This window comes from Solanum dulcamara, chromosome 2 (genome assembly GCF_947179165.1).
Source record: "Solanum dulcamara chromosome 2, daSolDulc1.2, whole genome shotgun sequence".
Taxonomy (NCBI): Eukaryota; Viridiplantae; Streptophyta; class Magnoliopsida; order Solanales; family Solanaceae; genus Solanum; species Solanum dulcamara.
The window spans coordinates 8,280,655-8,302,713 of NC_077238.1; the positions used below are offsets into that span (position 1 = coordinate 8,280,655).

At 36.8% G+C, this 22,059-nt stretch overlaps 1 protein-coding gene across 1 annotated transcript; it reads right to left on the minus strand.

The window, feature by feature from the left end:
* Positions 1 to 548: 548 nt before the first annotated feature.
* On the minus strand, positions 549 to 17,418 carry LOC129880211 (alpha-amylase 3, chloroplastic). The gene is made up of 13 exons (XM_055954147.1): positions 16,915 to 17,418; positions 16,038 to 16,168; positions 15,726 to 15,780; positions 15,467 to 15,568; positions 15,187 to 15,307; positions 14,396 to 14,745; positions 10,741 to 11,390; positions 6,351 to 6,540; positions 4,503 to 4,609; positions 3,146 to 3,395; positions 2,893 to 3,015; positions 1,792 to 1,959; positions 549 to 1,214 (listed from the first exon to the last, which is right to left on the minus strand). Exons 1-13 carry the CDS (start codon positions 17,179 to 17,181, stop codon positions 1,056 to 1,058), a joined length of 2,673 nt encoding a protein of 890 aa, XP_055810122.1. The 5' UTR covers positions 17,182 to 17,418; the 3' UTR covers positions 549 to 1,055.
* Between the last annotated feature and the right edge of the window lie 4,641 nt (positions 17,419 to 22,059).

Here is a 22,059-nt window from a genome sequence, read left to right on the forward strand (position 1 = left end):
GGTGTTTACTTCATAAAAATGTAGTGTCACGTGGAATTGAGTATCTACCTTGGACAACTCTAACAGAAAAGGTTATGTTTGAACCACTTGAGTAATGTCATGGTATTTTTTGTACTGAGTACAATGGAATATGATAAAGTTGATCAGTTTCATATATTAGAGGGGTAAATGCGACCGGATAGTTTAACAATAGGGATAAATTTGATCCGATGGTATAACAGAGAATAAATGTAGACGATATTCAAAAGTAAAGGGGTAAATTTGACCCTTTTCCCTAGTTTCTTTATCTAACTTTTGGACTCTCACAGGGAAATTTTACATGACTTAAGATCTTGAATTCGCATCTATATTTCCTCAGTTTCTTGGACAACATCAAGAAATCCTTTAAAATCAAACATATTCATTTATCAATCATGACTGTGATGTCTATACTAATCTCATCAAGTGAACTCAAAAATCTTTACAAATTCTGTCCAAATAAGGTGGGAGCTTTTTATTCAGTAGCTGAACCAGTAACTCAAATTATTTTTATAACTGTAACACTACTATTCTGAGCAAGAAATGCTTTGTTTAGTAATACAAATATAATACATCAATAGGTACATTCTAGTACTTATACAACAACAAAAAGTGTCCATCGCCAATATGGCAAATAAGTTGTACAGAAGTCTTACATCATACAGTTTCTACAGTGCCTCTTTTATCTTCTGAGAAGGCAATACAATGTAAGTGGCATCTATCATATACAATTTTTACCAGACTATGTATAGTGTACATGGTGATTTCTCCAAATACAATAATATTAACAGCAACAGTGGCGTAAATATCAATAATTCTGCTCACTTCCAGTTCCAGGTGACTTTTCATACTTGCTATTTTTACTCCAACGACTTAAATTTGTGCTGCAGCAAAACTAGATATGTCCACTGCAGTACAGCATTTTTTACGATATTAAGTCCTCCCATCTCCAGTAACTAGGCAAATAAATTTGCAATGCTAACCCCAAACATTTCTGAATAGTAGTCCATTAGTTCAGGAAAAGAGAATGATTGTTTTCATGACAATTCCCAAACCTTGTAATTGTTACCCTCAGCAGCCATTTTCCATCTCTGATGTCCATTTGGAGGCTCATAGTGGCCTGGTCCTATTTTAACAGCCAGCTTATCATCAATAACTGCTGCATAAACATCCCTTTCAGCCTTTGTTATTTCCACCTGATCAGACATAAAGCTTAGCATATTAGGAATAGTATTGGTTCTGCATCCATAATATGAAAAGATATCTTAATAATGGCCATAAGAACAGAAGTTTACAACATAACTGGGTACAGAAAGGGAAATGATTGCAGCAGAACTGAAAAATACCAGTTCTACTGTTGTTAACATTTTGAATATACATGTCGAATTCATCAACATTAATATCATCCTACATACTTTCTTCAAGAAATATAATTCTTCACCTTATGACAATCTTATAACCTGATACTTCCCCAAAAATGCATCCGAGGTTCCGTGTATTGTATGCATGTAGTATGCATTTATTAGTTTTTCAAGAGGCCCTTTTTCTGTATCATCATAAAGCCATTCTAAAGGAGTTGGTCATGTTGACTGATTAGAACAGAATTAAGGGAAAGGAGTATGTTAACTGAAGAAATATGAAGAATGTTTGTTCTCCTCTTCTCACCTTCCTATTTATTCAAAATCAATCAAGCACTTAAATTTTCAGATTAAGCTGAAATTAATCTCTGGGGTCAAAAAGAACCTGCAGCTCAACATGGTTTTTGACACTTACCATACTCCGACAGTTGATCTTGTTCCGCTTTCTGAGTGATATAAGAGTTCCTATTTCAGATCGGTAACCAGAGAAAATGTGATCAAAGAAGACTGACGGGGTTCCAGGGTGAGTCAGGATATAGGCATAACCTTGCATCTCCTTCCCACCAGGAAATCTCCAATGACCCTTCAAGGAAAAGCCCAAGATACAGAAAAAATAAACAAGGATGAAAAACAAGTCAGATCTTATGCTTAATATTATTCCATGATATCAGTTATTACAACAATCAATTATAAGTCCATTGAGGAGATCATATGACAAGCCCTAAAAGACGTGACTAGAGGTTCAGCATGAGAAAGAAGAATATGGAACTAAGCTAAGGTTATGTAACCCAAAAAAATAAAGAGAAGGGTTCCATTTTTATTTGATTGCACCGGCTGGGGATTTCTAAATTTGCAACTACAAACTCTATATACTTGTGAAAATGTAAAGAACGATTTGAAAAACATCAATGGAAGAGTTTGGAATGCTACCTAAATTGGGAGACAAAATCCATTTCAAAATTTACAATTATCCCATTAATTCATATTGGAATCACTTTTTCAGCTCAAATGCATGGATTTTAAGTCAATTAGTCCAGATGGAACCTAAGAGAGATGTTCTGTACCATAAAAAGAAAATGCTGAAGAATTTTACAGCCTTGTGTTTGCTAGAACTTTTGCCAATTTAGATATCGACAAGCAAATTATGGAACATCAAGAGCAAAGAGACCACAGAAATTCAAAGTTGACGACTAGGCTGGATTAGGATTTTAGTTTCCTCATTGATTTCCAAGAAGAACTTTTCTTCCTAATGGGCTACAGAGGTTAAATTTCATCATGATATCTAACTGTAAATAGCATTTGTAGGTAGTTCCCAGGATTCAAGAGTACATTTAGCTCTCATGCTTGAGGGATCCAACCACACTAAGAAGGAAAAAGGTAATACATTAACTGAATAATCAAGAAAGGCATATAATTCGTTCAGGCCAGTGGATATGCTGAACTATCTGCCTCCTCATAAAAGCCCTTTTTATCATTTTTCAATTCAGTCCTCTGATAACTAAAGAGCATATTTTACCTGTGTAGAACCTGTATCATGATTCTCTATAAAGGTAACAGCACGAGATGGCCACCATCCAACAACGCCGGGAGGTTTTCCCTTCTGATCCGATAGTCGCCAGTATTCACATCTCTCAATTGCCTAATCACATATAATTTGAAAGAGAATGCTGTTAACACTGGAAAAACTGATTTCCCAATCCTTCTTTTTATAAGTACTGTCGGTCAAGTATTGCATCCACTGTGCCAGGAGTAAAGTTTGAAACACTTACAGAATGAAGAATTCCCTTTGTTGTCACATCAAATGCTCCTGCAGTTCCATTAGTAGCATTAATCCAGTCAATAATTCTCTGCCGATGCGCATCTTGATTGTGATCCATCTCTCCGTAAGTATAAACGAGGGAATCCCAGAACTCGCCCACAGCAAAGTAAGGTTCAGTTGCTTCCAAGTAATCCTTCACATAACCACCCCAAAACCCACGAACAAAATCAAGCCTCCATCCATCATAACCAATCTCCTCCCTGCCAAACCAGCATAATCATAAAAATTTGTTACAAAATGACCTTTGAATTTGGGACCTTCTTGAGTAACACATGGGAATTAAAAAAAAAACACAAGACACTTTAATTGTATTGTATAGCAAGAAAACAGCATCTTAATACAATGAGAAAAAAATAACCATGAAACAGATGGAGAAATACCACTTTCTAAGCAGTTTAACAGTGGTGCAACTTCACTGTCTTCTTTATGAGGTGGTGCAATGCAATTATGCAAAGACAGTTAATTCCACAGGAATGGATGGGATAAAACAAGAACATCTGGTGGACATGGATGAGATTCTATTTCACTTCTATATGCAAGTGACTCAAGTAAGACCTGCTGATACTGTTTTTCTGTTACAAAAGAAATAGATAGTGCAGCAAAGAAAGCAGTTATTAAATCTTCAACTATCAATCAAGTACTTATTTAAATGTTCATAAAGGATATTTATTGAACCTCGTTTAATTTTCACATTTTGAATCAAAGCATTAGTGTGGCATAAGTAATCCAGTCTCTTTGCCAACTGCAATCTCAATTTTAACTGCCTTCAATTACCAACTTTTTCCCTTGAGATCACGATGAAATTCTTTAGAAAAATGACATCTGATGTCTTCCAGAGTGACAGCAGTATATTTCGAGTCTTCTCTTTAAACAGCATCAAATTTCCATCTGCCATTCTCTTTCCTATTCTTGCCACAGAATGCATGAATTCCCCAAAAATCATAAGTCCTGTCTGAATCACCTGATATCTGTATCCTGTTGGCTTCCTGTTCTATGTGCTTGACATAGACACAGTAGAGAACCTCCTCACTTTTGCTCAAATGCTTTGCATTTTAATATGTAGTGCTAAATATGCTTGGCCAATTAAAATTTAACCCTGGATTGACAGACATCGAATGATATTTATTTTGATAACGCCTATGTAATTATTGCTAAAGAACTTAGGTCGCTAAAAGCTCAGGCATAAAAAGTACAAGGATGACATTCTCTTGATTTAACCATCAAAGGTATTTCAAATGAGAATAAACAGAAAAAAAAATAAAGGGTAAAAAAGAAAACCAATATAGATCAAGCAAAGAGAATTGAACCTCAGCCAGAGTAACCATTCCCTGATATCCTTTCTCACGAATTCCTGGGAATGATCAATGTTAGGAGCAGCATGGAAATTATCTCCACTACTTTTGTTGCCCCTTCCCTGTAGAAAAAAAAAGGTAGTTCAGACATCTGGTTCAACAGATCTTGTAAAGCCAGTCCGTATCTCATTAAGGGAACGGGAAGTAAAAATGTCATGCTAGCCACAATGTCCGAATTATTCTAGCTAAACCATTGTAAAGGAGTTGCAGAACATTGCTTTGGTGATTAATAAATATATATTTCAGAGTAAGCCAGCCAATTTAAAAGCACAAATGAAAATCAAACAAGTATAGAAAAGTGTACCTCCTCACTTACGCCATCTACTTTTGGAAGTAAACAAATAGAAATCAGATAATGCACTCTGGAAGGAAGATAAGAGCAACAGCCTATGGGTAAAAGATGATGATTCTTGTCTGCCTCACCCAACCCCCAAGGAGTTTAAACCATATTTATGGGTTTTTCCATAGTAGGCTTTTGCATTGTCTCAATTTTTTCAATTCTCAAATTTTCCCTTTAAGTTACCTTTGCCATTAAATCATTTTAGGGTTATTTTTGTATGTTTGAGCTAAACAATCTCCAACTTATTTCCCCTTAGTGTTCTTTTTTTCTCGTTCCTCTTTCCCCTTAGTTACTCTCTACTTCTTTTCAGATTTCTCTCTCATTTGATAATTTTGAGCATCAATGATCCAATGATAGCAACTTCAACATCAATTATGAGAATAGCAACCACATTCGTCATTCTTCTGTCTTGGACCATTTCCAATTGCACATATTTGTGATTATTTCAAGGACTACAGCAAGCAATGAATGTTAAAAAATGTATAAAGCAAAAGGTTCAGCCATGGGCTCCCATTACTATTCCGAAATTGAAGCTGGTGTTGGTGGTACTAATGGAGTTCCGCCGTACGACGGTAGTATATTAAATGGATAGCACCACAGATCTGATGATGAAGTTATACCCAAAAGAAAAGGGAAAAGAAAAAGAAAAAGAAATGGCAGAGGAAACAAGAAGCAGATGCCGGAAACCAAATGGGGAAAGAGAATTCGAAAGAGCTTGACAGGAAGGCTTTTCTGAAGAATGAGATTGAGAGGAATGCAAAAAGAGGAAAGACAGAGAGGGACCATGAGAAGCAAGGATCTGTTTGATATTAGCGTAAAAAGGCAAAGATATCCTTATTATGAAAGAGATAGTAATGTAACTAAGATGAAATATTTGAGAATAAAAAATGGGAACAATGCTAACCTACTACAGCCATGTACATATATACACACACATATAGTGTTCTTAGTGCTTCATTCAGTTTTCAAGATCTGAATGTCTTTTAAATAACATATCGAGCACATGGATTCTAGGCTATCAGCATATTAGAAGGCTAAAGAACCATAATGTTAGTTTGATCAAGAATCTCAATTACTCCTACCAGTAATTTCCAACTGATACAGCAAAATCACTAGTGCCACATACGATGAGCAATACATAGAAACAATTGACCTTTCACCTTTTCCAACTTCAACAGCCCTTTGAAAAAACCTTACTTGTTTTGACATATTAAAAATATTTTAATGTAACTTTTTTATCTGGATTAATATCTCACTGTAATTGATTTCAAATAACAACGTGAAGAAGGGGTATACTATTCATCTGGTGGGGGACAAGCAAATTCTCAAATATTCCAGTTAGCTACTTTGCATCCTCTCTAAATTTGTGATTATTTCTAATCTTCTGGTGAAGGACAAGCATCACCGAAAAAGTTTCCTTTGCTAGTACAACAGCAAGGAAAAATCAAGAGACAAATACACACCTGGAAATGTGGATCATCTGCAACAACTGCACGCTCATCCCAATTTAACCGACCACCAAAGATATTCCATATACCATTTGGATTCCGTTCACTTGCACATCTATGATTTAAGACAACATCACCAAGAACCCTGATGCCCACTTCATGGAATTTCTTTACTGTAACTTTCAATTCATCAAAATTACCATATCTGACAAAGATACAGAAAACGACACAAAAATGAGATACACTAAACAAGTACAGATAGAAAAGCACAAATCAAGAGAGCAACAAATTTGCTTCATGAAAGTCTCATTTTACCTAGTAGGAACTATCTAATCATTGTTCAAAATGAAGGATAAAATAAGATGCTAAATTATGTACTACGTAACAGTCTACTTGAAACCAGAAAAAGACAGAAAGCAGCTTCAGTAAAATCAAAATAACAAAACAGAAGTTCTTGTTGCAATTAATTTTCCTCTTTTTTCTTTGCTCACACTTTAGAACTTCTTTCTCACATTAATTCTTCATATATTTTTTTTCTTATCATATATTTAAAAAATAGTAAGGAGTTCTATACAGAAATTTCGGTCTCCTTACGTGAAACACTGAAGTCTGTAAAAGATATTCCCTGCATTCTCAAGAACTTTCAGATCCGGATCCAGAACTACTTCTTCTTCTTCTTTCTTTTTCTTTTTCTTTCCTTTTGCTTGTTTTCCAACGAATACCTCCAGATCTGTTCATATTTGGCCTAGATCTATTGATTTTCGGCGTCGTCTCACGTTTTTCCATTTTCCGGAGTGAACAGTGTTTCCGGCGTGAACAGTGTAAAGGAGCGTCTAGACTGAGAGTTGGTTCTTGGAACATTGGAACGTTAACGGGCAAATCCATAGAGCTAGTTAAAATTCTAAAGAAGAGAAAGATTAATATAGCTTGTGTCCAAGAGACCAAATGGGTAGGTTCTAAAGCTAGGGAGGTAGACGGGTATAAGCTTTGGTTTTCAGGTAGATCAAAATATAGGAATGGGGTAGGCATTTTAGTAGACAATGAACTAAGGGATCAGGTAGTGGAGGTTAGGAGAGTCAACGATAGGATGATGTCGATTAAGGTGGTCGTTGAAGGGAGCACATTCAACATTATTAGTGCTTATGCGCCACAAGCGGGCTTAAGAGAGGAGGATAAGAGGCGCTTTTGGGAGGATTTGGACGAGTTAGTGGGAGGTATACCACCTACTGAGAAGCTTTTCGTGGGAGGGGATTTCAATGGGCACATCGGGTCTATTTCAGGAGGGTATGATGATGTGCATGGAGGCTTTGGCTACGGGGTCAGAAATGTAGGAGGCCTTTCACTTTTGGAATTCGCAAGAGCTTTTGGGTTGGTCATAGCCAATTCGAGTTTCCCAAAGAAGGAAGACCACTTGGTAACATTCCATAATTCGGTGGCTAAGACTCAGATAGACTTTTTACTCCTGAGGAAGGTCGATAGAGGTCTGTGCAAAGACTGTAAGGTCATTTCGATAGACAACCTTACAACCCGACATAAGCTTTTGGTGATGGATTTAGGGATCAAGATGATGAGGAATAAGAGGGTCGGGGATGATTGATCTAGGATCAGATGGAGGAGTTTGACCACTGCAAATGCCCTGGAGATGGGAGAGAAGTTGAAGGCCATGGGGGCCTGGGATAGTAATGGGGATGCGACCAATATGTGGGATAGGACGGCTAGTTGTATTAGGACTGTGGCAAGGGAAGTGTTGGGAGTCTCGACTGGTAGTCGTAGTCGGCATCGAGGAGACTGGTGGTGGAATGAAGAAGTGCAAGAAAAGGTGGAAGCAAAGAAGATGGCATACGCAAAGTTGATAGAAAGCACAGATGAGGTGGAGAAGTGGACGAATAGGGAACTTTATAAGACAACAGCTGTTGAACGCCTTTATGCTGAACTAGAAGAGAAAGGTGGGGATAGAAAATTGTTCAAGCTAGCCAGGGCGGGGGAGAGAAGGGCACGCGATGTGGACCAAGTGAAGTGCATTAAGGACGAGCATGGAAAAGTATTGGTAGACGAGACCCTCATTAAACAGAGATGGCAGTCTTATTTCCATAAACTCTTGAATGAGGAAGGGGACAGAGACTTTGTGTTGGGAGATTTAGAACATACAGGGAGGCGTTGCGATTTTGGGTATTGCGGGAGTATTAAGGTCGAGGAGGTTAAGAGTGTCGTTCGTAGGATGCGCTGGGGAAGAGCAACCGGACCTGACGAGATTCCTGGGGAATTTTGGAAGAGCACGAGCTCGGTAGGTTTGGAGTGATTGACTAGGTTATTTAATGTCATCTTTAAAACGGCAACGATGCCCGAAGAATGGAGGTCGAGCATAATGATCCCTCTATACAAAAACAAAGGGGATATCCAGAGTTGCAACAACTATAGAGGTATTAAGCTACTAAGCCATACTATGAAACTGTGGGAAAGAGTGGTAGAGATGAGGGTGAGGAGAGACGTGTCTATTTCAGAGAACCAGTTTGGATTTATGCCGGGACGCTCAACTACAGAAGCCATCCATCTTATGAGGAGACTGGTGAAGTAGCATAGGGAGAGGAAGAGGGACTTGCATATGGTATTCATCGACCTAGAAAAGGCTTATGATAAAGTCTCAAGAGAAATACTATGGACATGTTTGGAGGCTAAAGGTGTACCTATGGCATACATTAGGGTGATCAAGGACATGTACAAGGGAGCCAAAACCAGGGTAAGGACAGTAGGAGGGGACTCAGAGCACTTCCCAGTGGTGATGGGGTTGCATCAAGGATCAGCTCTTAGTCCTTTTTTATTTGCCTTGGTGATAGATGGATTGACGCGACAAATTCAAAGTGCGGTGCCATGGTGTATGCTTTTCGCGGATGACATAGTCCTGATCGATGAGACTCGCCGCGGAGTTAATGCTAAGCTGGAGGATTGGAGACATACCTTGGAGTCTAAAGGGTTTAAGTTGAGTAGGACAAAGACAGAGTACTTAGAGTGCAAGTTCAGTGAGACACCTCAGGAGGTTGGCGTTGAAGTTAGGCTTGGTGCTCAGGCCATCCAAAAGAGAAGTAGTTGCAAGTATCTTGGGTCTATCATGCAAGGCAGCGGGTAGATTGACGATGATGTCACACATCGTATTGGGGTAGGGTGGATGAAATGGAGGCTCGCTTCCGGAGTGCTATGTGACAAGAATGTGCCACCAAAACTTAAGGGCAAGTTCTACAAAGTGGTGGTTAGACCGGCTATGCTGTATGGGGCGGAGTGTTGGCCAGTTAAGACTTCTCACATTCAAAAGATGAAAATTGCTGAGATGAGAATGCTGAGATGGATGTGTGGGCACACCAGGAGCGACAGGATTAGAAATGAGGCTATTCGGGACAAGGTAGGAGTGGCCTCGGTGGAAGACAAGATGCAGGAAATGCGACTGAAATGGTATGGACATGTGAAGAGGAGAGACACAGATGCCCCAGTGCGGAGGTGTGAGAGGCTGGCCATGGATGGTTACAGAAGAGGTAGGGGTAGGCCGAAGAAGTATTGGGGAGAGGTGATTAGACAGGACATGGCGCAGTACAGCTTACGGAGGACATGACCTTAGATAGGAGGGTGTGGAGGACCCACATTAGGGTAGAAGGCTAGTTCATAATCTCGTTATTCTTCTCTATTCATAGGCGTAGTAGTGCATGACGATCTCTTGCGCTTTGACTTCTGATTTCTGTTATTTCTGTTATTATTTATTACTTTCTATGCTTTGATTACTCAATTTTACCTGTGACGCTTTCATTATTTATTTAATCGTTATTTATTATTTGTATTTATTTGTTATCTATTCGTTATTTGTTTGTTGTTTTTCTCATAAAGCTTTTAATTTTCTATTCTTATCTAACATTTTTTTATGCATTTATGCTTTTACTGAGCCGAGGGTCTCCAGGAAACAGTCGTCCTACCTTGGTAGGAGTAAGGTCTGCGTACATTCTACCCTCCCCAGACCCCATGTTGTGGGATTTCACTGGGTTGTTGTTGTTGTTGTTGTTGTAATCATGACGAAGGAGTAGAAAATGAAGAGATTGGGAAAGAGAAATGATGAAGTACTACCAACGTTGCCCTTCTTAATTGTTGGCATATCCCCTATTTTAACTCCAAATAAAGAAGCTAATAGCCAAGAGACATTGAATTCTCATCAGTAAAAAACTTAAAATGACACTGCCCTTCCTGATATTTGGTATATCTCCTATTTTAAATTATAATGAAAAAAATAATTAGAATTGTATGAGATACTTAGAACTTCATCTCATAAATCCAGATTGGATATCCATGACTTACGCTATAAATTAGACCAAAAATGCATGATTTACGCTAACAAAAATGAAAACAGAGAGAATTTTGATTATAATACCTGGAATTTAAGTTATACAAATCCCTAGGCATGTATCCCTCTGGTGACACTGAGTCAGTTGGTGGAGGTAACCAGATCACACTGAATCCAAGTGAAGATAACTCTGCAGCCTTTTCCTGTAGCTCCTTGTACCATCTTCCAGATTTATGAGACTCCCAATTAAAACCCTGGCACAAAATCTCAAATCCTGTACCAGTTCCTGAAGTTACTTTCACGTCAGGTTGTACAACCTCAGATTCAGAAACAGCAATTTCAGGTATTGTTGGGATTGAACTTCTGAATATACTATAAGCTTCTGCAGCAAGCTTCTCAATTTCTTGAAGAATAGTTTCCTGTGTGTCCTTGTTTTTTGTCTTCCAGCTCTTTTCAGAGGAAATGTCACTGACCAAATTCCTTATCTCTTTTATTATTTCATCAGTATACACAGAGCCTGCTTGGCTCTCCTCAGGCGAACGGTTGACTGTCTGGGAAGAATTTGAGTTTTGTTTTCTCTCCTCCAAATGTAATGGGCCACTTGGTAGAGGTACATAAAAGTCGTCTCCCTGACAATTCAGCCACGTATTTTCATTTAGCTTCACCACAAAAACAAATCCAGAAAGTCCTCCATCCAAAGTGAACAGTCCCGAAGAACCACTGCCTCCCTCTTTTCTCTGTCACAAGAGCATATATAATCAATATGCAAAGAAATAGCTGGTCTTAAAAACAAAAGGTTGCTTAATCTTCCGGGGTACTGAGAAATTTTCCAAAGAGAATCTAGAAAAGAAAAGTGAACAAGATGATAATCCAATGAGAAACAGAGAAAGAGACCCACAAGTATGGCATTGCAACTTTGTTTCAAACATGGATCCATTCTAAGTTACAGCTGTGTTGCATAACTCATATTTTAATTGTGGAGACATAAACTAGTATTTGAAAAGAATCCTAGACACACCATTCTGTCGGACCCTTCCATCAAGGGGAGATCAGGGCAAATCTAAAATACAGAGGTTGTTGAAGGGAAAAGATTCCAAATTTTTAAGTGATTGATGACAGTGGCAAACTTATTTTCCCAGGTAAGCCTTATCTTTTCATGCAATCATGTTTGAGCCTACTCGTGAGAAACAGTAGTTCAGAATATGTTCATGTTCCCAAACAGCTACCTTCCTTGTAGTTTCTTCTCTAATCACAGTATACAAACATCAAGCATCATCTCTATTCATATCAACTATTCAACTGATAGCAGTCCAGATGAATCTAAGCTTCCCTAGAAAAAAACAATTGTTCTACATTTTCATTACATTTAGGAATTCCCCTCTTATAAAAATGAACACACAGATTAAAATATTGGGAAAGAAGAGGCCAAACGTCCTGCAATGATCTGGTATACAAATGATTAAGGAGCTGATTTTGGTTATATTAATAACACGTGGAGGGCTGAGATCGTGAGTTGATTAATGAGCTCCAAACGCTGAGATAGTGCCATCTCACTATCAATTTTGGTTGCTATATGTAACAACCCAGAGAGAAGGAGCAGGCAACCTATGGTATATTATCTCTACTCCTAATCATATGACCTTCTTCCATTCTCCTTCTCTTCTATTCTTCATTCTGCAATTCTATGAGTTCTTCTTCCTTTTCTCGTGCAGCTCCAGAAGTCTTCATTGGAGTGTCAGTTATTTTACCTCCATTTTCCCGTTATTTCAGTTATTTGTCTAGTTCATAATCCAATTTCTTTCCGTTGTTATTAAATCAGAAAATCGTCCCCCAAAATGTGTTGATTCATTTAATCTCCAGTTATTAGAGCACTACACATCTCTTTATTCATTAAAGAAGAAGAGAAAGACTAGTTGCTTTGATGTATATGTGCTAGTACAAACTTGCACATTTTAAGCAACTAGTAGCCCCATTTCATGTCCAGACATATTCAGCCACTTTCACTAAGTAGGTGTAGAGAAGGCAAAGATTCCATTTTCAGTGGCAACAAAAATGTTAAGCAATATAGCAGATCAAAGGGATAAACAAGTGCCAAATGGAAAAGGAAAGCAAACAAAAGAGTACTACCTCTGTCCCCCCAAAAAATGCTTTATCCTTTTCAGACCGTCCAAAATCGTAACCACTTTCTTAAGAAAAAGAGTTCTTCTATAGTTTTTTAATAGTTTGGGCACTCTTAAAATCATGTAAGAACCCATTTGACACTTGACAATACAGCATTCACTCTACTCTAATCTCTAAACCACAAAAGTCTAACATATCGCACCCACATATTCCCCCACAAAATATTTAATAATTTACATCTTGCACCTCCTTTAATTAACACACTGAGTTATTCTAAGACAACTGATTTTGAATGGAAGGAGTATCAACGAAGATTCCAGGCTTTAAGCACTTCACAAAATCCGTGATCGGAGGTTACGACAGTCACTAATCAAAATAGCAGGTTAGAAAAACATGGCTAATAAAATCCAATGAGTTACTGGTCAGAAACAGATCCACACGACACTTCCATGTTTCTTTTTCATAAATAAGTATTTTGATTAATATACCAGCATCAAGATAGTGCTTACAAAATTGCATCAATAACCTAGAGTGACTCCTGTACATTAATTCACACAGCAATTTCAATGACTAGAATATTAACATTAAAGGCAGGTAGCTTGCTAGACTTAACTGAATCAGACAGCTAACTTAAAACTGGACCAACAGATTAAAATCTTAAAATAGAAAGGTTATAGCGTCCCTTCATTTATTAAAGAAGAAGAAAAAGGTTAGTTTCTCAGGATATGCACATGCTAGCTATTACAGACACACAAGCTTACACACTGCAAAAAAAAGCCATGTTTGATGTCCAGAACTTCTGTGCCACTTTCAAGCAGGTGGTGTAGGGAAGCAAAATTACAATTCCCAAGAAACCAATATATTAAAAGCAGTAGATCTGGCCAAGGAATAATAAACATGTGACCAATGGAAAGAATAAAAAAAGGAAGAAAAATAGTGTTCCCTATCTCTATCCCAAAAACGGTAATCCCACTTCCCTCTTTTGGAGTATAATGTTTGCTCGAGATGAATTTAAGTGGGGAACATGATGAGGTAGTTTTTATATAGCCGAGGCCAACTTGTTTGGGACTATGGCATAGTTGTTGTTGTTGTATTTCCCTCTTTTGGACCGTCCAACATTGTGTCCAGAAAAGCTTTAATATAGTTTAGAGATATCGAACAAGTTATGTAGGACCAAGATTTACTCTTTAAAATAGTAGACCAATTTACGATGAATCCGTCGCTGACGCAACTTTTACTCTATTCTCTGAAACCAAAAGAAGTCATCATATTAGGCCTACATGTTCCACCCACCCCTAACAAATACTAAAGACTTCACATGTTCAACTCTTCTCTAAGAAACACACCAAATCAAACTAAGATTTCTAGCTTGGGTGGAGGGAGTATATATGAAGATTCCAAGTGCATTGCACTTGTAAAAATCCAGGATTGGAGATTATCATGACCACTAATCTACAATAGCAGGTCAGGAAAAACCTGGTTGTAGAATCCAATGACCTGCTGATGAAAAAAAATTAAAACAGCATTTTGATTGGCTAACATTTAAGGCATGAACTCTCACTAGACTCAACTGAACCACATAACTAAGGAATTGGAAGTACGTTAGTCCAAAAGCAAGTACCTGCAGCAAAGTCCGCAGTGCCTTATTCTTGAACACTACTGTTTCCGCTGGATATGGCATTGCAGGAAGTTCCCATATTTTAGTATCATCTTTGCAGATTCCCCAGTGAAGAATCACATTTCCAGGTAAGTCGGTATCTATATACAAAATATTCTTAGTAGTCTCTGGACACTGCTTAACAGAGACACTAACTATGTTATCAACAAGAGTCTCTTTTACTATGACATGCTCCTCATAGAACCCTTCAAGGCACCTGTTTTTCACACTAGACCCACCATTGCTTCTTGATTCCCCATTAGAAGGAGAAGCTTCTGGCTTAAGGAGGATGTTCGACAGCTTCCCTAGCGATCCTGCAATTCAAGAAGAGTAACTGAACTTTCACTTTCTTTTCTCAGTACAACTTGAATTCGTCACAGAATTACTCAACAAGATAAGACATAAAGGATCATTCTGTCCATGGTGATATGTCAGCTAAGCAGAGGAATGGTTTGATTAGAAAATATCACAGTATTCGAACTATCATCCTACAAAATAGCTTGTAAGTGCAGAAATTCATAACAGTACAGTAGCGCATCAACAGATATTCCATAAACAGATAAAACCCTTCTTTAGCCTCGGTGAACAATCTTCATTGCTGGAAAAGATATGTTTCAACAAATTCGAGTCATTTTCTTCTCTGGAGAAAGTCAGTCAGGCTAACATGAAAGAGATGGCATAGATTGAATACAAGGGAGAAGCAAGAAATATGAACATTTGGTATGTATTTCACAACAAAAAGTACCCAGGACAACCTGACCATATGCTCGGCTCCTTTTTAATACCAACGACATTAGCATCATCGTCAAGGAAGTCAACAAGAGGAATCTTGAAGTCCCGCCCTCTGTGCTGATACCAAACTCCACTTTCTTCATCCTGCATCATCAAAATAAACCAAGACCAAAGCATCATCACCACCAAACAAACTAAAGCGATCAGAGCAGCAGCATACATGAATATGCTTTTTGTTGAATGTGTTGTTAGCAGCATAACACATACAGAAGAAAGTTGAAACATCTAAGCACAGAAGCTCACCTTCAACACAAAATTTATAGCTGCAATAGACCACTTAGAACTTATGTCGATCTTCACCTCTTGAAATGTTTCTCCTTGCAAAGGAGTTTCAATTGCATAATCCTGTAACGACAATGAAATTCACATTTAAAGAATAAATATGAGAAAGATATGGACACCTTCACGGAAATTGAAATAGAAGCGATTATATCCAAATTCAAGAAGAAATATTAACAGAAAAGGGATGAGGCAAATTAGCAAGAGCAATAGTAGCAGACACCTTTATGGCGATTGAGCCCGACGGCCGCATCTCTGGAGGAGGTTGATCCCATTCACTGCCAGATTAAAATATGAATTTTAGAAACAATATATCCAGAGTCATTAGGAATTCAATGACTATTACGCACAAGTTCACAAGGTATAAATCTCCAAACTAGAACTAAAATGCTATTTTCCCTATCTTAAAGACTACAACTTGACATTAAAGCCAATTCCTTTTCTATACATGATATTGTAAAATTTATTCCCCTAGTTATTCCTACCTACAAAGGCCAAAAAAACAGCAGTACTTCCATATTCAAACCAGACTAACCTGCCAGTGTCATCTGTATAGTGGACCCCCCAGTGAAGAATCCATTTCCCCCGCAAACTACATCCCACAGTGAGCTGCCAATTCTCTTCATCCTTCCCTTTATCCAATCTGATGGATATCTTTCCTTCAGCCTGCAATACCAAAACCAGACAATCACTCCTCAAAGGCTCTTTATTCTTTAATGGGCTCGCCAAATAACACTTACACAAAGCACAAATATTTAATAAAGAAAACAGAGGAGATTCAAATATATTAAAGAAAACTGCACATCTAAAACTGAAGGCTGAAATTTTCAGTTGCTCTCTCTACTTTTGTAAGCTTGACCACTCTTCTTCTTCTTTTCTTTTTCCCCTTCACGCAAACATATAATATGAATAGTTGTGCACCCAAGGGTGTGACCCAGTGGTCAATGAAGTGGGTTGAGAACGACTTCTCGGGTTCATATCCAAGCGGAGACAAAACGATATTAGGTCATTTCTGAGTATCCTGTGGAATTAGTTGAGAAGCGCGAAAGCCGGCCAGGAAACCATGGTTATCAAAATAATAATAATAATATGAATAGATGCAAAACACTGGTCCAAACACAATTTTTTTGAACCAAGAGAGAATACAAAACGCCCAATCATGCAGAGTTTGATTTTACACTTAACAAACAATCCAAAACTGCTTGGAAACTTTAACAAAAAGGAAATTCCTCACAGAAATGGCGGGAAACGCGAAAAAACTCAATTCTTCAAGCTCCAAATACTCATTAATTCCTATAAAAAATCTCTCATTTCTAATGATCTAATGAATATTCAAGCGAAAAATAGAGCACGCAATGCACAGATTGTTAATACATATACACACTAAAAAACAATTGAATTCAAGTATTTACCCTTTCCGGTCGTTTCAAAGAGAAAGTCTCTGTGAAAACGACGTCCGACGGTTCTGACGTCTCAATGACGGCAGAATCGTTGGATCTAGCTCGGAGAGGGAACGTCCGACGACGCTGGCAGTCGCAGAATCTCAAAGTTGTGACACCGGAGAGTGGCCTCCGTGAGTAATTTAGAGAAAATTGAGAGGTTTTTTTGGGATTTGGATAATGTTTAGGTCTTCGCCGGAGATAATGGCCGACGAGAGGCTCTATAGTAATAGTCGACATTTTCTCCGGTCAGTAGATCTCACCTGAAAAACATGGAACGAAATAAATTAGGATTGTCAGATATATAGAAAGATCAGGTCGGCATGGATAATTATTCGGCTTTTGCGGTATATCTAAAGATCAGGTCGGCATGGATAATTTTTCAGTTTTTGCGGTTCCAAGTTTTCTTTAACTTTTTCATTTGGTTTTTGATACTCAGATGAGAAATTTCATTTTAGAACTAAAGTTTTTTCTATTAAAGGCGAGTTACACAGGTAAAGTCTAATTTCGAGATTTTTATTAATGAAAAAAATACTTATAGCTCCGTCATATTTGATCATTGATAATTTAAATATTATTACTCTTTTAAAAGTATAAAAAGCACCCCTAATTAATCTGCATTAACAATTAAACACTTTTACTATACGATATGTGACATCCACCTTCAACTTCTTCTCTTAAAAAAAAAATTGTTTCAATTGAAGCGGAGTTTAATTTGAATTTTATATTTATGCTAAAAGTATAATAATATGTACTTAATCTATTAAAAATCAATAATCAAAACAAATTATGATTCGAAATTTACAAATTAAAAATCATTGCTTCGTCTTTGATTACAATAATACTCACAAATTTTACTTTTAAATTTTTTAATATACTACTTCCTTTAAAATATATATTTATTTTTTTCAAGCAGAAAAATAAAGAAAAAAAATCTATTTATAAGACAAATAAAAAAAAACGTAAAGAGTAGCTTATAATGCCAATTAGGGTTGATTTAGTTTCGTAAAACTCTTGCATTGCAAATAATGGGAAAAACGAAAAGCTATTCCACACTACACTTCATAGAACAAATCAAAAAAATGTTTCAATCAATGAAAGTTGTTTTGAAATTATACTTCCATCTATCTCAAATTAATTTATCGTGAATTTTAGAAATAATTATCTCAAATTATTTATCATTATAAAAATTCAGATAAAATTATTTTTTTTCATTTGTCTTTAATAACAGTTGTTTTGAAAAACTACAAACACTTCAGTACAATAGGATATTATTTTTTTGGTTTGATTTTATTTGATATTATTATGATTGTACAAATACCAATGAAGGATAAAATTATAATATAGTTATAGAAAATTCTCCTATTTTTTAAGGGGCAAAAAAAGATAATCATAACAGATAATTAGAGATGAAGGAAGTACGGTCAAACCTTTTTATAGTGGCAGCATTTGTCTGAAAGATTTATAAGTGCTACAATGAGGTATTTGCAAGATAGTCAAATACTACAAAACGCGTTTTGAACGCGTAGTCAAAAAGAGAACAAAACGCGTTTGAATGCGTAGTCAAAAAAGGAACAAAATGTGTTTTAAACGCGTAGTCAAAAAGGGAGGTGCAATACGCGAATTTTACGCGTTTCTAGTTTCCTATAAATAGAGGGCATCTTGCCCTTATTTAGATCATTCCACAAAAAAATACAATCCAAAAGAGTAAGAACACAAAGAGAGTTATACACAAAGATAAACATTATAGTCTTGAGTGTCCTCTTTAATAAGTTATTCCTTTTATAAGAGAAAAGTGTTAATTGTTGTTTTTTCCTTGTATTTGAAAGCAGTGTACTCTCACATTATCATAGTAAGATCCTTCTACCCCGTGGTTTTTACCCTCTATCTATTTGAGGGGTTTCCACGTAAAATTCTTGTGTCCAATTTATTTTCATTATTTATTATTAAATCAAACTTTAGTTGTAATGCTTCCTCACCCCCCCCCCCCCAACAGTGGTATCAGAGCCCTCGATTATTCTGTCTGTTTTATGCGAAGGTACTATGTGTGAATAGTATTTTTTTGTGAATAGTAATTTTTGGTCAAAAAGTACTATTCACGTGAATAGTAAATTTTGGTAACGGTATAGTTTGTCATAATTGTTCGCAAAAATATTCAGAAACAACCTAGAAGGGTATGAAGTAAATAACAATGTCGAGTACAACAAAGTTTGACGTTGAGAAATTCAATTGAATTAATTTCTCATTGTAGAAAATAAAAATATGAGCGATATTGAGAAAAGACAATTGTTTGGCTGCAATTGAAGGCAGGCCCATAGACTTTACTGATGACAGCAAATGGAATGACATAGACAGCAACGCAGTTGTTGATCGATACTTGGTACTAGCTGATCAAGTGTTGTCTAATGTGGCTGAAAAAAGAACGGCGAAAGAAATATGGGATACTCTTATGGAATTGTATGAGGCCAAGTATTTGCATAATAAAATCTTCTTAAAAAGAAAATTATATACTCTTCGAATGGCAGAGTCTATGTCAGTTACTGAACACATCAATACTTTGAATACTCTGTTTTCGCAACTTACAATAATGGGTTGCAAAATAGAGGGGACTGAACGTGCAGAGCTTCTACTTCAAAGTTTGCCTGACTCGTATGATCAACTCATCATCAACCTGACAAACAATACGGATATTCTAGTTTTTGATGAAATTGCAGACGTTGTCTTAGAAGAAGAAAATCGGCGCAAAAATAAGGAAGACAGATAATCAAATTCACAGCAAGCTGAAGCTTTGATGATGGTGAGAGGAAGACCAACGGAACGTGGCCCCAGTGGGAGTCATAATCATGGTAGATCTCAATCAAGAAGTAAGAAGAATATCAAGTATTACAGTTATGGCAAAAAAGGGCATTTCAAGAAAGATTGTCAGTTAAAGATGAAGAGTGAACACCCTGAGTCATCAAATGCTCAAGGAAATGTTGCAAATACCTCGGATGATGGCGATATTTTATATAGTGAAGCAATATCAAATAATGAAGGCAGAAAACATTTCACTGATGTCTGGATCATGGACACAGGAGCAACATGACACATGACTTTCATCAATATAATCCTATCTCAAGAAGGTCTATATTCATGGGAGAAGATCATGTTTTAGATGTTATTGATATTGGGTCCATCAAAATAAAGATGTATGATGGCACGGTACGCACCATCTAGGAGGTACGACATGTAAAAGACTTAAGGAAGAATCTATTATCTTTGAGACAATTAGATGATAATGAATGTTCATATAAGACTCATGGTGGAGTCATGAAAATATCAAAAGAAGCACTTGTAGTGATGAAAGCAGAAAAACTTATTGCAAATCTATATGTGCTTAAAGGTGAAACACACCAAGAAGGAGAAACATTAATCGCGTCAGCAAGTTCATTTGAAGAATCAACGATGATATGGCATCGTAAACTTGGCCATATGTGGGAACAAGGTTTGAAGATTCTTGCTGAGCAAAAGCTTCTTTCAGGGCTCAAAAAGGTTTCACTACCCTATTGTGAGTATTGTGTTACCAGTAAGCAAAATAGACTGAAGTTTAGCAGTTCCTCTGCTAAAAGCAAGAAAATATTAGATCTGGTCTACTCTGATGTCTGGCAAGCACCGGTGAAGTCCCTAGGAGGAGCGAAATATTTCGTGTCATTTATCAATAATTATTCTAGGAAAAGTTAAGTGTATCTAATCAAAAGAAAGATAGATGTTTTTTCGGTTTTCAAATAGTTCAAAACGGGTGTGAAACTTGAATTTGAGAAAAAGATCAAGTGTTTAAGGACAGATAATGGACAAGAATACATTGGTGATGAATTTGATAACTTCTGTAAATAAGAAGGAATTAAAAGACAGTTCAGGTGGCATATACTCCACAACAAAATGGAGTAACAAAGTGGATGAACAAAACCTTATTGGAACCGACAAGAGCTATATTGGCAACTGCAGGGTTGGAAAAACCATTCTGGGCAGAAACAGTCAAAATTGCTTGTTATGTGATCAATCGATCACCATCAATAACAATTGATCTGAAAATGCCAATAGAGATATGGACAGGAAAACCAACTGATTATTCTCTCTTATATATATTCGAAAGTCCTACTTATGTTGTGTACAACATCCAAGAAAAATCAAAATTGGATTCAAAATCTAGGGAATGTATTTTCTTAAGATATGCTGATGGAGTCAAGGGGTATCGCTTGTGGGATTCCACTGCCCGCAAGGTAATAATCAGTAGGGATGTTGTGTTTGTTAAAAGCAACATACAAGTAAAAGAAGGTAGCACTTCGAAAGAAAAATTAGAGACTACTACAGTTGAAGTTGAAGAAATAGAAGAAGCTCCAGTTTCTTCTGAGGCAGCACCAGAGCACAAAGAACAAGAGCAAGTTGAGATCAAAACTTCACAAGTTCGATAGTCAACTAGGGAGATAAGAGAACCAATTTGGTACTTAGATTATTCTATGGATGACAATGTTGCATACTGTCTAATAACAGAGGATGGAGAACCTTCAACTTTTCACGAGGCTATGAAAGACCAAAAATCATCTCTGTGGATGGCAACAATGCGAGAAGAAAGTGAAGCTATTCATAAAAATAAAACATGGAATCTTGTTCAATTTCCACAAGGAAGGAAGACCATTGGAAACAAATTCTCGTGTTCAATTTATTTTTATTATTTATTATCATATCAAACTTTAATTGTAGTGTTTCTCCCCCCAACAATATTGTTATATATCTGACATTTAATGTTTAGATCTTTTCTAGTTGTTATAAATAAAGATATGCAAAATTACAAAGAATATGAATATATAAAAGGCAAATATCAATAGCCTTTTCTTGTGAGACCATAACAGATGGGCATCATTTAACTCAATTTTTTTAAAAAAATATTTATATTTAAAATTTATTATGTACATGATACTAATATGATTATTATAAACATTGGCGTATTGTCCGAAAGGGGATGCACTTTCCAATTCCATCGGCTACGGAGAGTAATATTCTAGTTCTAGTATAATATTACTTCCAGGTAGCTTTAAGTAGATTAAAAGTCTCTCTCTGTCCCACACAATTCTGTGGTCC

Bases quoted from the DNA above. Each gene is read 5' to 3' on its own strand.
- LOC129880211 (XM_055954147.1), bottom strand. From the start codon at position 17,181: ATGTCGACTATTACTATAGAGCCTCTCGTCGGCCATTATCTCCGGCGA. The intron at 15,308-15,466 runs GTGAGCTTCTGT...TTGATGATGCAG, and splicing joins CTATAAATTTTGTGTTGAAG to GATGAAGAAAGTGGAGTTTG. The intron at 6,541-10,740 runs GTATTATAATCA...TATCTTTGTCAG, and splicing joins TTGTATAACTTAAATTCCAG to ATATGGTAATTTTGATGAAT.